The 20384-nt window shown below is 57.5% G+C and overlaps 1 protein-coding gene across 1 annotated transcript in view; it reads left to right on the top strand.

Moving 5' to 3' along the window:
- The window catches only part of CAMTA1 (calmodulin binding transcription activator 1), a 943590-nt gene that overhangs the window by 832348 nt on the left and 90858 nt on the right, over positions 1-20384 (top strand). Inside the window, exons 8-10 of the mRNA XM_065935842.1 lie at positions 4560-4700; positions 6361-8210; positions 14715-14841. Of these exons, the coding sequence (XP_065791914.1) occupies positions 4560-4700; positions 6361-8210; positions 14715-14841 (2118 nt within the window). The remainder of the gene's footprint in view (positions 1-4559; positions 4701-6360; positions 8211-14714; positions 14842-20384) is intronic.

The following is a 20384-nucleotide window of genomic DNA, read 5'->3' as shown; positions in this document are numbered from 1 at the left end:
ATAAGGACCCCAGTCCCATTGGACTAGGACCCACCCTCGGGACCTCGTTTAACCTTAATGAACTCCTGAAAGGCCCTATCTCCAAATATACTCAAATTGGTGGTCAGGGTTTCAAAATTAAGAATTTGGGGATACACATTTCTGTCCACAACAGGGTGACAGACAGCTCAGTGTGGGGTCAAGTTAAGCCTGCCTGGCCAAAACTCTCCACCACCACCCCCCCAAAATTGGAAAGGAGCAGACATAGCCCTTGTATATCAGCTAGTCCCTGGCAGGGGCGGGGCTGGGGGCGGGGCGTAACCCCCACATCTTCCCCAGCCCTGCCTCCAGATCTCAATTACACTCTTCCTGCCAGTTGGCCACCTCTCGGGTGAATTGCTCATCAGAAGATACCCTCCAGAGCATGGCGCCATGCTGTTGTCATTGATTTCATTTTGATTATTCAGATTAGTGTTCCCACGGCTGCCTGGCAGCAGGAAGTCGTTAGGGTGAGCCTTGTGGAAAGGCTGGGTCAGCGCTGTCAGCTCACAGACCAGTCCTCCCACCCGGCCTGCTGTAGGCCGCCCGGCAGAGCCAGTGTGGAGTTCCCCGGGCAGCAGCAAGACTGTGGGCGGAGCTGCAGGAGTGCCCTGCTGCGCCCCACTTTCTACTGGCCAGCGTGGCCCTCTGGCCACTTTCTGTCCTGTGCAGGCCTGTGAGGAATCACCCACGCCCACCTTCCCCATCTTTGGTGCCTCTCCGCCCTAGCCTTCCTGAGCACATCACCTGAGCAGCCAGGGAGTATCACCCAGGCCTCCTCATGTATGAGGGGCTATAGAGGCCCCCCTCTGCCTGGAATTCAGCAGGAAACACTCAGCCTCCTCCTCCACCCCAGGCAGGGCTGCCAACTGTGGTCTGGGAATCAGGACCCCTGAGCCCTCCAGAGAGCAGACGGGACGAGGTGGCCCAGAGCCACCGGGAGGTGACTTGGGGGGCAGGGGGAATTCCCTCTCCTCTTTCTGTGCCTCCCACCCCAGGTCATGAGCTTACCTTTCACCATCTGTACTTTCAATGCAGTTTCCCTTCTGCTGCTTTTATGAAGGGGGAGGGGCGGTGGAGGGGGAGGGGCCGGTGCACGTGTATTAACCTTTCTTCCGCAGAGCTCTCTTTTCCCCATAGAAATCTCCTTTCCCGCTGATTCATTACGTGTCGGGAAGCGGAGCGTGACATGTTAAAAGCCATCTTGATAGTATTTGATATTCAGTACTAACAGCTCACCACCTCCAAGGAGGGGGGTTTTCTCCCCACCCCCACCGGAGTGGGAGGGAGACAATTTGCATATTGGATGTGCTAAGACAGTAGGCAATTTGCATTATGCATCCAGAAATTCTCTGCTTGCAATCTGTCACCCTTCACTGGGTTTTCATTTTATAACCTTCACAACATAAGGAGACAAGCAAGAGGCAGAGAGAACTCGGGAGCCACACCCTCACGGGGGGCAGAGGAGACTGGTCTGAGTGACAGTTGTCAGCACACGGGGTCCTGGTCAGAAATGCCAGAACATTCCAGCAAAGGTGATGGCCCATCTGGGGATTAGCGAAGCCGCCCAACCCCAGGACCTCAGAGCTTTGGGTGGGGAGTTGCCAAGTGGCCAGATGCCAGGAGGGGGTTGCCTGAGCCCAGCTCATCTCCCCAGAGATTCAAGTTCAGACTCATGGAAGGTTTTCCCTGAGAACAGCTGGTCTGGCTTTGCAATGAGCACCTGCTCCAAGCGCCCCCACAGGGAGACACACCTCAATGAGCTCTGGAGATGTTTCTGGTCCCAGGCTTGCAGAACCTGCAGGCTCTGGGTCTAGGACAGAGCTCTGTGACTGTCGTCCTGACTGCAAGGGAGGAACTCCTACAGGGCTTTAGAAACAAGCCTGGGCACCCCCTCTAGAATGCCCACGCTGGGGCAGGGAATGGACAGCTGAAAGGCCATCTGTGTGTACAGTGGTTCAAGGGAAGGGGTCCTGAGTCCTGCCCTCTGGCCCCCACTGTGCCCCCCAGCTTCTGTTTTCTCATCTGTAAATTGAGGATTCTGGAAAAGGTCCTGAGTCAAAGGAGATCCTAGACATGGGTGTCAGGCCCTGACCTCAATTCCCACCTGAGCCAGGCCCCTTCCACTATGATCCGTTTCCCATAGTGGATTTCCAGGCAGAGGTTAATTGAGAAAAGCACTCCAAGACTATGATGGGTTTACAAACCCCCAGCCTGGGCTGTGCCTTCCAGCAGCCAGGTAGGAGGGCCTGAGTCAGCAGGAGCTCGAACATCCTGGGCTGCTGGAGAATTTCCCAGGGGATCCCCAGGGGAGATACCATCCACCTGCAGAAAGGTGCGCTGTAAATCCCTGACCCCTGAACATCGCCATCACAAAGGGTTCTGAACAGGCACCCATAGCTTCAAACCCAGGCAGCTGAGCTAGCTTGGAGCAGAAGCCACGCAGCCAGCACCCTGTCTGGATGACCCATCACAATTCAGGACCCACCCGGCACAGGACCATGGCCCCAGTGCTGTCGAAGGTGCAGGAGCAGAGGAGCCAGAGGCTCATCAGAATGGAGTGGACAAGGATGCTGGACAAACACCGGGGACAGGTGCACACAGGAGAAAATCGGTGCTCCCGAGGGAGTCCCGGCAGATCACAACACTCACACACGGGATTTCTTTGAAAAACCACTCAAGTTCTACATGAAGGCACTGACGAGCAGCAGTGAGATGGACAGCACCATGGAGTTCTCCCTGCCCGTCCCAAGGCTGAGCGATCTGTGGATGTCCCGGCCTGTTCCCCTTGCATCAGCCGACCCGCAGGGCAGGGCCAGCATCCTGTGCTCTGTGTTGCCACCATTGCATCACCGTTAACGCTGATGACAACAGCTACTCTTGGTGGGGACCACACAGAATGCCAAGCAGGAGATCGGGGTTTCCCCCAGGCCACCCTGTGAGGTGGCTACTCCTGTATTCCCATTTTGCAGATGAGGAAACTGAGGCTCAGAGAAGTTTAGTGACTTGCCCAAATTCACACTGCAAGTAAAGACCACAGCCTGGGCTCCAATCCAGGTCTGAATCCAATCCAGCTCCCACCTGCTCTGTGTTAGTCATTCAGTCGTGTCTGACTCTTTGTGACCCCATGGACTATAGCCCACCAGGCTCCTCTGTCCAGGGAATTCTCCAGGCAAGAAGACTGGAGTGGTTTGCCATTTTCTGCTCCAGGGGATCTTCCCGACCCAGGGATCAAACCCAGGTCTCCCGTATTGCGGGCAGATTTTTTATCATCTGTGTCACCAGGGAAGTTACCTGCTGTGTAGACTTTCCCTATGTGTTTCCTTATGCCCCTCACAAAGCAAAGGAAGGCTTTGCAAGTTGTGACAGTGCTTTGCCTGGAGTTCACGTGAGACCAGCTTAACCAATGAAGAAGGGAAACAGTTCTTGCCTGGCAAAACCCCTGGTCTCTCCTTACTCTGACCCTGTGCCCTGATGCCCTGCTCCTCCTCCCAGACTACCAGCTCCCACCATCCTCCCTTCAGAGGGACCTGGGACCCTCCTGCAATCCCCAGTACTAGCCCCAACCCTGGGGCTGTGAATTCACTGCCTCCAGGCCCAGGCCCCCCGGAGCCACCAGAGAGAGCTGGAATGTGCCATGTGCCCAGCGTGCCAGCCCGGGCTCAGCCGCCTCTCGGCCGGGTCTGCTCCAGCTGAGAAAGGACAGCAGGGCAAGCGGGCGTGAAGCTCAGTCAGTCCACACACTCAGCCAGGCAGGTCGTTTCGTTTATACCTCCAGCCCCGTCCTGCCAGGCAGGTGGGGAGCCCACCCTCAGCCATCCCGGGCCCCCACTCCAACACCAGGGACAGCAGCGGTCCAGGGTAGAGGAGGGTGGAGCTAAAATTCCAGGGCGGTCATCCAGGTGGCCGGTCATCATCAGTGGGCACCCATTGTCCAAGCTGTGTGGGCCCTTCGGTCCAGCCCCTTCTCCCCCAGCCCAACCTGCGGCCCCTTGAGGCTGAAAAGTCTGGTGAGAGCAGGAAGCTGGAGTGCCCCTTCCGCCAGGGTTGGCCGTCCATCCTGCTGGGAGCCGGACCCCCCAGCCAACATCTCTCCTCCACATCTCCACAGCCTGCACTCTGGGGAGGTCCCTCAGCCTCCTGGACCTCTCCTTCCCCACGCTTGCTCTCTGTCCCTCCACTCCATGACCCCTTGAAGAACCACCAGATGCACCTGAGCTTTGCAAAACCAAAGCAACTCTCTGGGCCATCCCTCCCCGTGCGGCACCACAGGAAGCAAGAATGGGAGATAGGGCGGGGGGCAGGGGTGGGGGGCACAGAGCTCCCCAGGGGAGGGGCTGTGATGGGGCAGCCTGGCCCTCCCCTCTCCTCCCTCCCTTCTCCCCTCCTACAGACATCGCTTTGTGGTGCTTGGAGTCAGCCTGCCAGCAGAAGGTGGGCTGCGTTCCGGGGAAGGCTCAGGCCCCATCCCTCCCCGGACCTCCCCCAGGCACAGGTGGCCTCTGACCTCACCCCCCCCTCGCCCGCCTCTCTCCCCACAGTCCACGGCATCAAGTGGACATGCAGCAATGGCAACAGCAGCTCGGGCTTCTCCGTGGAGCAGCTGGTGCAGCAGATCCTCGACAGCCACCAGACCAAGCCGCCGCCGCGGACTCACAACTGCCTCTGCACCGGCAGCCTGGGTGAGCCGGGCCACCGGCGGGCATGTGGGCGAGGGGTGCTACCAGGCAGCAGGTGTGACGTCTGGGAGGGGAAGGGGTCAGTCATGAGCAGGCCACAGCACGCAGGGCAACCCTCCTTTATCCTGCCTGGCTAGCCTGGTGAGGCTGGTGGGGCTGGTGGGACTGGTGAGGCTGGTGGGGCTGGTGAGGCTGGTTAGGCTGGTGGGGCTGGTGGGGCTGGTGGGGCTGGTGGGGCTGGTGGGGTTGGCGAGGTGATGAGACTGGTGGGGTTGATGAAGCTGGTGGGGCTGGTGGGACTGGTGAGGTTGGCAGGGCAGCCCCCTTTGGGCAGGAGAGAACAGTCTTCAGATAAACACCTCCTTCTGGAATGTGAGCAGTACAGTCAGGAGTGCACGGGGTTGGGCCACCGTGCACATCCACCCGCCCCAGGTGCCTTCCAGACCCCAGTATCTCAGGCATCAGAAGCAGGAGCCCAGGTCCCTGGGGCACTGGGCCAACAGGCTTTTTCAGGGAGTCAGCCTTGAGTGAGTAGGACCGCTCAAGCTAAGCCTCTCACTTTCACCTCTGCCTCCTCCAAGAACACAGTGTCTTGCACCCCCATCCCGAGTGTCTGTGCTTCTGATAATGGTGTTTGCTCTTTGAAATGTAGTTCTTCACTCCCTAGCTGCCTTAATTAGCTATTTCCATTAGAGGGTCATGCTGCTTCTTTGAGAACTCTTCATGCATTTAGGAATCTTAGTGAGGCTGGAATAAGATCAGGGGAGAATCCACCCTTTCATCAAAAGCAGAGTCACCCTTATCAGATGGAATGAAAATTACACAGGAGTGGAGGCCTGGAGGTAGAGCCCTAAGTGCAGCTTGCTCAGAAATGTTCAGAGCCCGAGGCTCTTTCTTTTCTGCCACTCAACTGAGAGCTAGGGCTCCGTCCTTGCTCAGGTCTTAGAGGGATCTCACTCTACAAAGAGCCAAGGACAGGCTCAGGCTAGCTAAACAGGCGGTGGTAGCCCCAAAAACCTTTCTGCCTCTGGAGTGAAGTCTAGAACCCTCTTTGGTCCTGGGGCCTAAGAGCTAGTCCAGGGAGAGTTCATTGCTTTCCACCTCCCTCCCAGTCACCCCACCCTACCCCACCAAACACACACACACCATCAACCTCTGGCTTTCAGTCCCAGAGGGGCTTGCTGGGCAGTCATGGAACGTTTACTGGGAGGGGGGAGGGCCCCAGTCAGCATCCTGGACTGAGCCCCTCTGGCCAGCAAGGCCCAGTTCAGTGAGTGAATGCTTCCGAGGGTGGGAAGGATTTTCCGAGAGGATTACATTCTTCCCAGCCCCTCCTTCCCGACCACACATGCACTGGGGTGCTTCGATTACTATTTGAAAAGACCATTTGGGACAAAGAGTCCAGGTCGGGAAGATGGTTACAGAGGGCATGTGAGAACCCAGGTGGGGTAAGTTGGCCCGACACCCTGAGAGTCTGTCCCATGCCAGCCTCGAGGACAGGGTGGGGCGAAGGGCCTGCCTGGACTCCCAGGCTGGGCTCTGCCTGACCCCAGCACTCAGGGACGGGGCCCCCTGCAGCCCTTGCTCTGACTCTCTGGTGCGTGTGCATGTATGTGTACCCGTGTGTGTGTGCACGTGTGTGCTGTGCTTGCAATCTCCACAGGAGCGGGCAGCAGCGTGCACCACAAGTGTAACAGTGCCAAACACCGCATCATCTCGCCGAAGGTGGAGCCGCGGGCGGGGGGGTACGGGGGCCACGCGGAGGTGCAGCACAATGACGTGTCGGAGGGCAAACAGGAGCACAGCCACCACGGCAAGGGTTCGAGTCGAGAGAAGAGGAACGGCAAGGTGGCCAAGCCCGTGCTGCTGCATCAGAACAGCACGGAGGTCTCCTCCACCAACCAGGTGGAGGTCCCCGACACCACCCAGAGCTCCCCCGTGTCCATCAGCAGCGGGCTCAACAGCGACCCGGACATGGTGGACAGCCCCGTGGTCACGGGCGTGTCCAGCATGGCGGTGGCGTCCGTGATGGGGAGTTTGTCCCAGAGCGCCACGGTGTTCATGTCCGAGGTCACCAACGAGGCCGTGTACACCATGTCCCCCACCGCCGGCCCCAACCACCACCTCCTCTCGCCCGACGCCTCTCAGGGCCTCGTCCTGGCTGTGAGTTCCGACGGCCACAAGTTCGCCTTCCCCACCACGGGCAGCTCGGAGAGCCTGTCCATGCTGCCCACCAACGTGTCCGAAGAGCTCGTCCTCTCCACCACCCTCGACGGGGGCCGGAAGATTCCAGAAACCACCATGAACTTTGACCCCGATTGTTTCCTCAATAACCCAAAGCAGGGCCAGACGTATGGGGGCGGAGGCCTGAAAGCCGAGATGGTCAGCACAAACGTCCGGCACTCGCCACCCGTGGAGAGGGGCTTTGGCTTCACCACCGTCCTGACCAAGGAGATCAAGACCGAGGACACCTCCTTTGAGCAGCAGATGGCCAAAGAAGCCTACTCCTCGTCCGCAGCAGCTGCAGCGTCCAGCTCCCTCACCCTGACCGCCGGCTCCAGCCTCCTGCCGTCGGGTGGCGGCCTGAGCCCCAGCACCACGCTGGAGCAAATGGACTTCAGTGCAATAGACTCCAACAAGGACTACACGTCCAGCTTCAGCCAGACGGGCCACAGCCCCCACGTCCACCAGACCCCTTCCCCGAGCTTCTTCCTGCAGGATGCCAGCAAGCCCCTCCCCATCGAGCAGAACGCCCACAGCAGCTTGAGTGACTCTGGGGGCACCTTCGTGATGCCCACAGTGAAAACGGAGGCCTCATCACAGACCAGCTCCTGCAGCGGCCACGTGGAGACGCGGATCGAGTCCACATCCTCCCTCCACCTCATGCAGTTTCAGGCCAATTTCCAGGCCATGGCGACGGAAGGAGAGGTCACCATGGAGACCTCACAGGTGGCTGAAGGGGGTGAGGGCCTGATCAAGTCCGGGGAGCTGCAGGCCTGTAGCTCTGAGCACTACTTGCAGCCAGAGCCCACCGGGGTGATCCGTAGTGCCGGGGGCGTCCCCCTCCTCCCGGGAAATGTGGTGCAGGGGCTCTACCCCGTGGCCCAGCCCGGCCTTGGCAACGCCTCCAACATGGAGCTCAGCCTGGACCACTTTGACATCTCCTTCAGCAACCAGTTCTCCGACCTGATCAATGACTTCATCTCCGTGGAGGGGGGCGGCGGCACCATCTACGGGCACCAGCTGGTGTCGGGGGATGGCACAGCACTCTCACAGTCGGAGGACGGGGCCCGCGCCCCCTTCACCCAGGCTGAGATGTGCATCCCTTGCTGTAGCCCCCAGCAGGGGGGCCTGCAGCTGAGCAGCGCCGAGGGCGGGGCCGGCACCATGGCCTACATGCACGTCGCTGAGGTGGTCTCGGCCGCCTCGGCCTCGGGCACCCTGGGGATGCTGCAGCAGAGCGGACGGGTGTTCATGGTGACCGACTACTCCCCAGAGTGGTCTTACCCGGAGGTAAGCTGCTGCTGCCGTCACCACCCCTCACCTGCCCTACCTGCCCACTTGCCTCACCTGCCCACCTGTTTCACCTGCCTACCTCCCCAGCTGCCTCACCTGCCCCACCTGCCTCACCACCTGCCCACCTGCCAGCATGTAGCAAGAGATGCTCGTCTGCATGTGGCTGCCCTCCCTTTGAAGTTTTGGGCGGTGCAGGCCAAGTCCCCTACCTCTGTCCCCATGGCACTAGAAATACCCCCACCTCTCTCAAGGAGTGTTCTCAGTTCTCATAGGAGCAGGGGTCTCCTCGGAGGCCAGGTGGCCCTCCCAGCTGGGCCAGGATCAGTGTTTGCTATCACCACTGTCACCTGGCTGATATGTTAAGATTCCATCCATATTTTGCTTTGCTTTGCTTTTTTTTTTTTTTTTTTTGAAAAAGCATCCTAGGGCTGCTGGAAAACCATTTGAAAATCCACCATCACCACCATAGACCGTCTGTATCCATTGCTTTTGATTTGTTTCAACAAAACTAATTCCCATCAAATTGAGAGGGCGGGTACAGTTTCTGAAGAGTCATCTGTGAGATTTGGGGGTATATCCAGCCTCAACAAGATCAAAGGCATGTTACATGACCCAGGCTCTCCCGCCTGTGGCCTCAGCCCCCTCCTTGGGTCTGTCCTTGGTTCCTGGGGGGCTGAGATCTGATGTCGAGAATCACTGCTCCAAAGCCCAGGACCACAGGAAACCCTGGTCTTCCAGGTTGGTGCAGGTAGTGAAGGAAGGAACCTTTGCTGTTCCTGTGAAGTAGAATGGCATAGGAAAGGGACAGAATGGCCCGAGCCTTCCCTAACCCCCTGCTGCCCACTAGGCCATGCCCCTGCCCCCTCCCAGGCCACCTGCCAGGTGCTTGGGGAGCAGCGCCTTGGGGCCCAGATCGGCACTTTCTCCCCAGGCTGCAGGCGGGTGCCCATGGCTCCCTTGGCTCCACTGACACGTTGCCTAGTTGCCGGGGCAGGGACTGCTACCAGGAAGGGCGCTCCTAAAAGACCCTGAAGCTCAAAGGGTACCAAAAGGCAGCGATACACACCCCAAAAATATCTTCCAGCACAGGCAGGGCAGGGGTGCTGGCTAAACAGACCCAGGCACTGGTAGGGGCTCCCTGGTTGATGCTCACACTGGGACAGAGCTTACGGGGTTCCTGAGAAATGAAACTCTCCTGAGAGCCCATCTCTGCTTCTGAGGCTCCCCCAGGCCCTGGTGAAGGGACCAGTGATGCCCAGAGTGAAGGACACATCTCAGGGGTCCACTTCTGGGTGTCAATCCTGGCTCTGCTGTGACTTTCCCTCCCTGTGACTCGGTTTCCTCACCTATCAGGTGGAGGTGATAACAGTGCCTGCCTCGGGGTGAGGCGAGGTGCCAGAAGGGCTTGGTAAAGTCTTTGGTCCATAGCAAGTAATCAGTAGTTCATTATTATGTTATTGGTTATTACTCCGTGGACCTCGCAGCTCAAGGCCCAGGCTCCTCTCCGTGTCCTCCTGCCGTGGCCGTGGTCATGGCAGAGGCTGCTCATTGTGCACGAATGTCCCCAGCTCTCAGATGCTCTGTCAGCCCAGGCAGTGACCCCACCTTGGGACAGGAGCTTCCCAGAGATACAGCAGGTATCAGAGCAGCTCTGGGTCCACAGGCAACAGGCGCTTCAAAGCTCAGGTGTCCAGAGGTGGCTCCCCTATGTGGTGAGGACCACGGGGCTGGGAGCACACAGTCCAAATTAAAATCCTGTCCCCTGTTGGCTGGCCGGTGGTGGCTTCAGCCAAGGTGGCTTGCTTTCCTGTCTTCCTCACTGGGGTGTTGTCAGGACTCAATGAACAGCTTCACCAGTGCCTGCCTCTTCCGTCCATATTCATGGGCACCCCGCCATGGGCCCCCCCCATCCCCACGGTCGCTCTAAGACTCTGCAAGATTCTGACTCAGTTTGCCCTCGGTGTGGCTCAGTGTGACCCTGTCCCTCTGGAGAGATAAGTCAGCTCAGCCCAGCAGCTGGACCCCCGCCCCCCGCGGGGCTTAAGCCTGCAATTCAGAGAAGCCAAGAGGGAGCCCTGGGACTGGGGTGTGGGGGGGTCAGAGCTGGGAGTTGGGGTGCTGCCTCCCTGAGCCTGACTCTGAAACCTGCTTTCCGGGCCTCGGTGTCCTGCTGAGCAGGGTGGCCTCCAGGCCCAAGTCCACAGCCTTGGGATCTGGTCCTCAGGATGCTCTGAGTCTCCCTGGAGCCCAAGGAAGCGAAGGTTTTTGCCCTTGCGCTCGGCCTGTGAGCTGACTACACACCCCAAGGCCCTGGGAGCTGCGGGCACTGGTCAGGGGCCCTTGGCTAGCCTGGCCCTCTCCTTCCAACATCCAAGCGCGGGCCTGCGGATCGCTGAACTGTATCTCGGAGAAGGTCAGTTCAGCAGCTCGCCACGAGAGGGCGGCACGGGAACAGGAAAGGATTGACAGCCTGGGTGCCTGGTCTCCTGCATTGCAGGCAGATTCTTTACTGTCGGGAGGGAGCAGCCAGCCTGCTTTTGCAGAAGCTCTCGCTGCTTCCAGCTACCCAGAAACAAAAGCAGCTCAGACTCAATTTGATTTGGGAAATGGGCAGATGCCACCCAGCCAGGCGCTTTGGAGCCCGATGTGGGGGCGTGGGGAGGCCTCTGGCAGAGGCCCCAGTGGGTCTGCAGCCATTTCCTCCCCCCTGCCCAGTCCAGCAGCAGGAACTGGCCCTCCTGGGTTCTCCTGCAGGAGACAGCATCTTCCCCACTGTCCCCTTTCCCCACTCCCATCACAGCCCCCCCCCCATCAGCTAGCAGGGGATGCTCACCCCTTCACCAGGAAGAATCCCACTTCCACCTGTCAGGGGCACCATTCTAGCCAGGCTCTGCCAAGCTTGTGGAGGGCTCTGCAGCAAGACGTAGGCCTGGGGATGCTTCCTCGTCTGTAAATATGAAGTCAGTGGCTCAGTGTCCTCACCTGGCTCTAAAATTTGAGGGTGTCTAAGCACCCACTTCAGAGGGATGCTAAGGTTAGGGCTATCTTTCTGTCTCTTCTTGGAGTGTCCCTCTACCTGTCCACAGGTTGCTCCCGTTTCCCCTCTGCTGTGTCCACCTGTTCACCTAACACACACACACACACACATGCTGATGTTCCCCCAGGCCTCCAGGACCCTCCCTAGGTGCATCAGAAGTCCAGGGCCTTTATTTCAGGGCTCCAGGGGCACAGAGACCGCAGGTAGCATGTGTTGCTGTCTCTCCTCCCCCAAGCCCTTCTGCGTCATCTCCCTCCACTGACGCTCCTGCCACACCAGGCACAGGAGTCTGCAATTAGAGCTATCAGGTGCCCGCGTCACAGTGATTCAGCCCAGCCAGGCCAATGTTGCCATGGAAACCCCCTCCTGAACGGGATGGATGCTGAGCCCCTCCCACAGCAGTTTCCATGGAGAAGGGCTTGATGTTCTCCAGTAATCTCTGCAGTCCTTTGTTCCTCACAGCAGCCCTGGCTTCATGCTAGCAGCTACTGATTGGGGTTATTGTTTCTTTTTAATTTTTCCTTTTTTCTCACAGAGTAACTCTCTGTGGCCTCTTGAAGCCACTGCACTTCCTCTACCCAGGATCCAGGGACCACTGTACCCTGAACTGGTCTCGGGTGCTCCAAGACACCCCAAAGTTAGGCTCTCCCGAGTCATGTGGCACAACTCCCAGCCAGGCACCCACGCTCAGACCCAGGGACCCATGGATGCGGCCCCAGCCCTGCCATGCTGACAGAACTCCAAAACTCTCCTTGGGGCCATATGTCAGAACCAAAGACTGTTAAGGCCAGAGCGTGCCTAGAGTTCAAATGCCACCCAGAGAGGGTGGGCCACTTGCCTGAGGACACACAGCTACTGGAGGGCAGGGGCGGGCCTCCTGCTTTTGGCTTTTGGTCCTGAGATCTCTCTACCACCCTCTAAACTTTGGTTGTCTAGCAGGAAGCTGATTTTCCTAGCCATTCCGGGCAGAGGAAGGAAGGCCCCTCTAAGAGCACACAGAAAATGCCTTCCAGTCTCAGAGAGCCCCTTGCAGTCTGGGAGAGCCCCTTCCAAGGGGGAATCTCCTTTCTTTGCTGGCCCGTGGGGGGGCCCACCTCTCGGCCTCTCACTACGGACACCCAAGGCCAGTCCTGCTCCAGGTCTGCTTCCAAGGAGCCTTGTGGGGAGCCTCCAGAGCAAGTGCTGTGTTGAGGCTGGGGGCATGGATGGGCCAGTGCCAAGGACAGGTCACCCAAGAACGGGTCAGTGAGCAGGAGAGAGTGTCTCACTGGCATTAGGAGCAGCAGGGGAGCTGGGATCTGGGCTCTGGCCTGGAGAAGTGAGGCGCTTCTCACCCGCCCTCCACCACCCTGGTCTCCAGCAGGTACGCCTCTTGACTTTTCCTGCCTGGACACTAGGCGGTGCCCTCCATGCCGTCCTGGGCAGCTCTTGGCCCCCTGCTGGGCAAGGAGGCTGGAGCCTGCGTTGGCCCACCCTAGGAGAGCCGGGGGAGCCCTAGAGGCCAGCCACCTCACCCTCTGCACCCCCAGGGCAAGCCTCCCCGACTCAGTGACCGCAGTCTGAGCCCTGAGTGGGGTACCTACACCATCACCATGCTGCCCCCATCAGGCAGGACAGGGTGCTTTAAATCATAAGGCTCGGACAGTAAAACAGGACTGCCCAGGGGACCGAGACATGAGGCCATCCGTGTGCTGTGTGTCTGCCCTGGCTGGTTCCAGCAGGCGGTCAGGGAGTGCTGATTCCTCTCCTGCGCCCTCCTGCACCTGGGCGCCTCTGGGGCCCTCTCCCCTTGAGCTGAGCAAGGTCATCTGAGCCACCCTCCGCCACCCCCCTTCCTCCCTCCCCCTGCCCCACCCTGGCCCTGTGAGGGCAGCTGCAGCCCAGCCCTGCTACATTGGGGCCTGCGTGTATGATGTGCACACAGTCAGGGGGCGGCCAGCCATGCGGGCGGTACAGAGGGGTGCCCTCCGTGGCTCAGCCCAGAGTCAGGAGGCCATGCGCAGTCTCACCCAATCCCCAGCCCCCAGCAGGAAGCCCCCATCCAGCCCAGAGTGACCTCTGAGCCCCTCCCATTCAGAGTGCTCCTCCCAATGTTCTGTTTTGCTGTCTTTCCCATCGCCATCATCATCCATCTCCCTGGCTCTCCCCACCACACCCTGGGCATCCTGGGTCTCCCCTCATCCTCGCCACCACCATGTCCACTCCCTGGAGGGCCACTGAGATGCCCAGGCCTGTTTCCACAGCTCAGAGTTCCCGCAATCTGTCCACAAGCAAATGAAAGAGAACGCCCCCTCCTTCCCCTCCTCTACCTTCCACAGGTCCCCCCCGGCCAGTTTCTCAGCTGCATCCTGAGGGGAAAGGTTTGACAAACTGTGCTCCCTTCTGGCTAGGTGAAGGCAATGGCACCCCACTCCAGTACTCTTGCCTGGAAAATCCCATGGACAGAGGAGCCTGGTAGGCTGCGGTCCATGGGGTCGCTAAGAGTCAAACACAACTAAGCAACTTCACTTTCACTTTTCACTTTCATGCATTGGAGAAGGCAATGGCACCCCACTCCAGTACTCTTGCCTGGAAAATCCCATGGATGGAGGAGCCTGGTAGGCTGCAGTCCATGGGGTCGCGAAGAGTTGGACACGACTGAGCGACTTCACTTTCACTTTTCACTTTCATTGGAGAAGGAAATGGCAACCCACTCCAGTGTTCTTGCCTGGAGAATCCCAGGGATGGTGGAGCCTGGTGGGCTGCCGTCTATGGGGTTGCACAAAGTCAGACACGACTGAAGCAACTTAGCAGCAGCAGCAGCAGCAGCTCCCTTCTGGGTAGAGCTGAAAGTTCCACTTCTGGGAGGGGATCAGGGGTTAGAACTGCCATCCCCCTGCAGGATGCCAGCTGAGAAAGGCAAAGGGCGTCTTGAAGACCCTGGTACACCAGGGGGAGGAGAACTGGGTCCCTTCTCCCTGACACAGTCCTGAGACAGTGGTTCTCAAATGTGGGGTTTATATGGATCCCAAACTCCGTAACTATCCCTTCCCCCCACTCATCCCCCCTGGTAACTATGGGTCAGATCTCTAAGTCTGTGAGTCTGTTTCTGTTTTATAAATAAGCTCATTTGTACCATTTTAAATGGATAACAAACAAGGTCTTATTATACAGCACAGGGAACTCTGCTCTGTCATGTGGCGGCCTGATGGGAGGGGAGTTTGGGGGAGAAGGGATGTATGTACATGTATGGCTGAGTCCCTTTGCTTTGCACCTGAAATTATCACATCATTGTTAATCGGCTATACCCCAACACAAAACAAAAGTTTAAAAACAAATAAAGTAGGGCTTATGGGAATGGGGAGCCTGCATGTTCCACAAGCATGTGGGCTGGGGTGTGGACCACCGTCTGAGCGGTGCAGCCATGGAGGCCCGTGTCCCTCTGTGGCTGACCCCCTCCCCCTGCTGGCCTCTGTTCCCTCCAGGGAGGAGTGAAGGTTCTCATCACAGGCCCTTGGCAAGAAGCCAGCAATAATTACAGCTGCCTGTTCGACCAGATCTCAGTGCCTGCGTCCTTGATTCAGCCCGGCGTGCTGCGTTGCTACTGCCCAGGTGAGAGAGACGGCCGCCTGTCTGCAGAGGCCATGGGGCCCCAGAGCGCTGGGCTCTGGGTCAGCCGGGGGAGGAGGGTGACCTGGGGCAAGTTGTGGCATTTCTCTGGACCTCAGTTTCCTGCACTGTGAAGGAGTGAGTCCCAGATCAGCTATTAGAACGTCAGTGAGACGGGGGCACAGGTGAGGTTGGCTGGGTTTTGAAGAGACCTTGATGGAGGACTATTTAGTCAACCCGCGAGCCAGGTGGGCACTCCCAGGACTGGCCGCAGCGGAAAGCTCTAACCACTCTCCTCCACCTGAAGGGTGATGGGAGCTGGTGAGAGCACGGTGGGTGGAGGGGTCCAGACAGGAGCTACCTCTGGGGTTGGGGCCACACCGCAGCCCTCTCCCATGGCCCAAGCCAAGCAGAAGTCACAAGAACGAGAGAGCCCAGGCCATCCGCTCCACAGGACCAGTCCCCTGGGACACAGAGCAGGTCCAAGAGGGATGGAGAAGACCCAGCAGGCCACGGGAGAGGGGGCGTCAAACTGAGAGTAATCCGCACAAACTCCTTTTTATACATCGGTGATTCCAGCCGCCCCGTGGCCAGAGGTACAAGCACATGGTTTCCTTCCATTCTGGGGGGACAGTGGCCCCCCACCCCGTGTGCTCTTCCCACGGCTCTGACCTTCCTCTCGCTCAGGTGGCACTCATCGTCGTCCACATAGCTTGGTATCCCTGTCTGGTCAACTTGCCCTTGACCTCCAGTCATCACTGCCTCCCCACTGGCCTGTGGGCTCCAGGAGGACAGGGTCTGTGTCTTTTTTGGTCACCATATGTCCCCTGGGGCTCGAACAGTGTCTGGCATGTCACAGAAAGGGGATGGATATCTACTCGAATCTGCTCATAGTTTTCTGTTCCCTGGGCTGGTGCTGACGTCATATGTCCCCTGGGGCTCGAACAGTGCCTGGCATGTCACAGAAAGGGGATGGATATCTACTCCAATCTGCTCATAGTTTTCTGTTCCCTGGGCTGGTGCTGACGTGACCCCTCGACCTGCCCTTCCTAGATACCATTTGTCCCAGGGATGACCTGTTCGGCTGGCCCAGATGACGGACAGAGAGGCAGAGGAGGAGGTGGGTGGTGAGGGTGAAGAGTCCCACTCCATGTCATCTGAAGCCACGGTGACTACAAAAGTGGAGAGAGAGAGAGAGCTCCCTGTGGAGCTAGGGGTGGGGGGGAAGAGAAGTGAGGGCGGGGGTCCCCAAGTCAGGTGTAGAACTGGTCGGTGCCAGGGGCCTGGTTCACCTGGGGTGGTCCAGCTTGAACCTCCGGCCACCCTAGATGTCTGCCTCGCCCCCACCATGCCCCCAACCTGGGGCTCCCGAGCTGACGTGGAACATTCTTGTCTCTCCATCTCCCCACAAAGCCCATCAGAGCAGAATGCCTGGCTCCAGGGCTGGGCTCACCGGCTCAGCTTCCACTTGAATACAGCAACCTCTTCACCACAAACACCCAGGGAGCCAGGGCTGCTGCCCCTGGCGGCCTCCCCTGCTGGCCCTGCCCCCACCAGTGGCGGCCTGGCTGGCTCCCACTCGGTCCTGCTGCTCCCAGACTCCCAGCAGCCCTCCTGGGGCTGGAACACAGCCATCTGGATGTCAGCCAGGCTGGGCCAGCCTATCACAGCTCGGGGCGGCTTGTCGCTAATGCAGCCCCCAACTTCTGCTGGCGAGGGAGGGGGAGGGGGCAGTGTGTTATTAACCTACCCACTTATCACCTGCTGCTGGAACGGCACTGGCCCGACCTATAAATAGATACCACTTCCTGTACCTGGTTCTTGCCTGGCTGAGGACCCAGACCTTGCCTGTCCTGAGTTATCTGACCCCTCCGAAAAAAAATAAAAAAAGACCGGCCTTTGTGTGCCCTCTGGATGGTGTCCCAGGCCAGGACCTGGCAAACCCCGAGCGGTGGAGCAGTCACATCAGACATCCCAGATCAGCCAGTTACCATGTGATGGCTTGAGCCCAGGGGTTGACCTCTTGAGCCCCTTCTTTTGCATCTCTAAAAACCACCGACCAGATGGCAAAGGGGCTGAGAGGAGGGCAGGTTCAGGAAGTTTCAGGCTCACAGGCTCAATTCATGAAGCTTCTCATGAGTGAGGCCTTGCTCTTTCTGTCCTCAGCAGCAGGCAGGGGACTGGGGAGAGGGGTCCATGGCTGCTTAGGTCTCAGCAGGCAGTTCTCCTGGACCCAGAGAATCTCTGGGTCCCCAGAGCAGGCAGCTTGCAGGAGAGTCTGCCTAGGCCACTATGTCTCCCAGTGGCTCAGGCTCCCCTAGCATCCTGCGTCTTGGACCCAGGGAGGCTCAGGTAGCCTGAGAGCCAGGGGACCTGCCCTGTTCTACCCCTGACCACAAAGAGGGGATCCCGTTTAGACATCCCTCTTTTGAGGCCCAAATGGAAACATGTCACTCTGTAAAATAGCCCTGGTTTTTGCACTCATTCATTCATCAAGCAGTATGCCAGGAACTGGTAGGTACCTGGAATGGAGGCCAAGACCCAGCCCCTAACCCTGACCTTGACCCCAAGGAACTCTCAGTCAGAAAGGAGTCGGTCATGCAAACAAGCTGCACCCTGGCTTGGGGGATGATGCTGGTTGCTTGAAGACCTCTGCCCTGGGTCTCCCAAAGGCTCAGGGAAATTGGAACTGATCTTAAATGAAGGACATTTGAAAGGAGAACCAAACTGGCCTTGCTGACAAGAAGGCCTCAGAGGCTTGTGAGCACAAGCCAGGCCACCTGAGGAACTAGAATGGGAGAAGGGGGCACAGGGGGTGCAAATTGGCCCCACCCACCGGCCTGGTGCATGTGCCGGGCAACATGGATGGAGAGACTTGACCCTGACCAAGAACACGGTTCTTCTGGTCAGCTCCCCCTCCATCACTGGCTGCAGAAGACACAGGCATGGAAACCCTCCTGCAAGATTCCAGGAATGTTCCAAGGTCAGGAGGGAGACACCAAGTCAGGCCACTGAGCCCAAGTGAAGCAGCAGTGAAAGAGGACTTGAGACTTAGGAAGGGCAACCCAGGCTCAGAAGAAGATGACGGAGTCCCCTCCCACCCAACCCTCGCTACCAACAACAAGAAGACTTTGTTTTGGGACTTTCTGACAGCCCCATGCTGGAGTCCTTGGAGTCAATCTCTTCAGTTCAGTCCCTCAGTCCCTCCTTGCGACTCCATGGACTGCAGCACACCAGGCTTCCCTGTCCATCACCAACTTCTAGAACTTGCTCAAACTCATGTCCAGGATGCCATCCAACCATCTCGTCCTCTGTCGTCCCCTTCTCTTCCTGCCTTCAATCTTTCCCAGCATCAGGGTCTTTTCCAATGAGTCAGTTCTTCCCATCAGGTGGTCAAAGTACTGGAGCTTCAGTTTCAACATCTGTCCTTCCAATGAATATTCAGGGTTGATTTTGTTTAGGATTGACTAGTTTGATCTCCTTGCAGTCCAAGGAACTCTCAAGAATCTTCTCCAACAACACAGTTCAAAGGCATCAATTCTTTGGCGCTCTCTCCTGGTGTCCTTGGAGGCACCAAAGGCAAAATGAAGTTCAAAATGAGATGAGCAGGGCTTCCCTCAGTGGTAAAGACTCTGCCTGCCAATGTAGGAGACTTGGTTCAATCCCTGATCCTGGAAGATTCCACATGCCAAGGAGCAAATAAGCCCATACACCACAACTACTGAGCCTGTGTTCTTGGGCCCAGGAGCCACAACTACTGAAGCTTGAGTGCTGCAACTACTGAAACCCTCACACTTAGAGCCCATGGTCTGCAATAAGAGAAGTCACCGCAATGAGAAGCCCCCCCATAGCGACGAAGAGAAGCCCCCTCTCACCACAACTAGAAAAAGCCCACAGAGTAATGAAGACCCAGCACAGCCAAAAAAAAAAAACAGAACAAAAAACCATGTTCCCCCTGTATATCTTCTTTCCTCCCATCACTTAAAAAAAAGAAGAAGATGAGCGAGTGCACTGTGTTTTTAAGCAATTCATTCAACAAACACCTATTGAGAGACTGTAACAGTCCAGGCACTGACCTTGACCCTGGACATAAAGAGGAGGTCAGAACAGACCAGAGCTCATCTCTCCTGGAACTTACATTCTACTTCAGGAGACAAAAACAAAACAAAACAAAACAAAACAAGGAAACAAAGAAATAGCCAGGGTAACTGGAGAAAATGATACCAGAACACTAGAATATGATAATGCATTAAGAGAAGTTCCTTTGGACAGACTGATGAGGGAAGGCCTCCCATAGGCTGGGACATTAGGCTGGAACCTGAATGATGAGATGCACCCAGTCCTGGGAAAAGTAGGAGAAAAGCCTCCAGGCTGTGGGCAAAGGAAGTGCAAAGGCCCTGAGGCAGGAACAGGTTGGGTAAGTTGAAGAAATACAAAGGTGGGAGACAGCTAGGGTAGAGAAGATGGCAGGGTACAAATCATGTCCCACCTTCTGAGTCACAAGAAGGAGTCTGATTTGGTTTTATCTGCAATGGAAGCCACTCGTTTTAAGTAGGGAGTAGCCTGATCTAAATTATGTCTTTGAAAGATGATTTTGGGTGGGGAGTTCCTTGGCAGTCTAATGGTTAAGAATCCACATTGAAATGCAGGGGATGTTGCTTCAAGCCCTGGTCGGGGAACTAAGATCCCACATGCTGTAGGGCAACTAAGCCTGCGAGCTGCAACTACTGAGGCTGTGAGCCACAGAGAGTCCACATGCTGCAACAAAAGATTCCTTATGACGCAACGCAGATGCATGTGCCACAACTGAGACCCAATGCTGCCAAACAAAGAACAAAAAAACCTTTTCTTAAAAAAATTAAAGATTATTCTGGGTGTGTGGAAGAATGGATTGTAGGAGGATAGAAGGAAGCAGAGAAACCACAGGAAGCAGCAGAGGGGTAATCCTTCCCAACTTAAGGAGGAGGGATCTCCCGGGGAACACACTCCCACCTGTGTCCTGTGGAGGCTCCCGAGTGTGGCCCCCCGACACCATCCCAGCAGGGACAGGTAGGTCTCAGGTGTGCTGAGGATGCCCTGGGCAGGAGGCTAAGGCAGGCTAATGCCCAGGCATCTGGCCAGGAAGAAGTGATGACAGCCCAGGCTGGCATGGTGGCTATTGAGATGGAGAGAAGTCAATGGACCCAGGACACTAATGGACTGAATGCAGGGGAAGGAAAGAATCCAAGAAGTACCCTGAGTGATGGGCCTGTGTGCGTGGGACCGCTAGACTGAGACCCAGGAGATGGTGACAGGTGCTCTCTGTTGCATCTCTCTGGGGACAGACAGGGCACCTTTGGATCTGCCACCATTCCAATGTCACTGCAGGCTGTGCAGGTGCCAGGAGATGGTGGAAGATGAGCAGCGGAGGGGGAGGACCTTCCAGCTGGAACATCTGGTGCAGGGAATCCTTGAACTCCCCAGGGCCAGCAAGGCATGCTCAGAGGAGCAGAGCTGGGAGCGGTCAGACGGATGAGCACTGACGCCCCGCCCTTCTGTTGGTGAAC

This window comes from Muntiacus reevesi, chromosome 5 (genome assembly GCF_963930625.1).
Source record: "Muntiacus reevesi chromosome 5, mMunRee1.1, whole genome shotgun sequence".
In the NCBI taxonomy this organism is placed as follows: Eukaryota; Metazoa; Chordata; class Mammalia; order Artiodactyla; family Cervidae; genus Muntiacus; species Muntiacus reevesi.
Note: the sequence above shows the minus strand (reverse complement) of the source record. Positions and strands in the feature narration are given on the sequence as shown.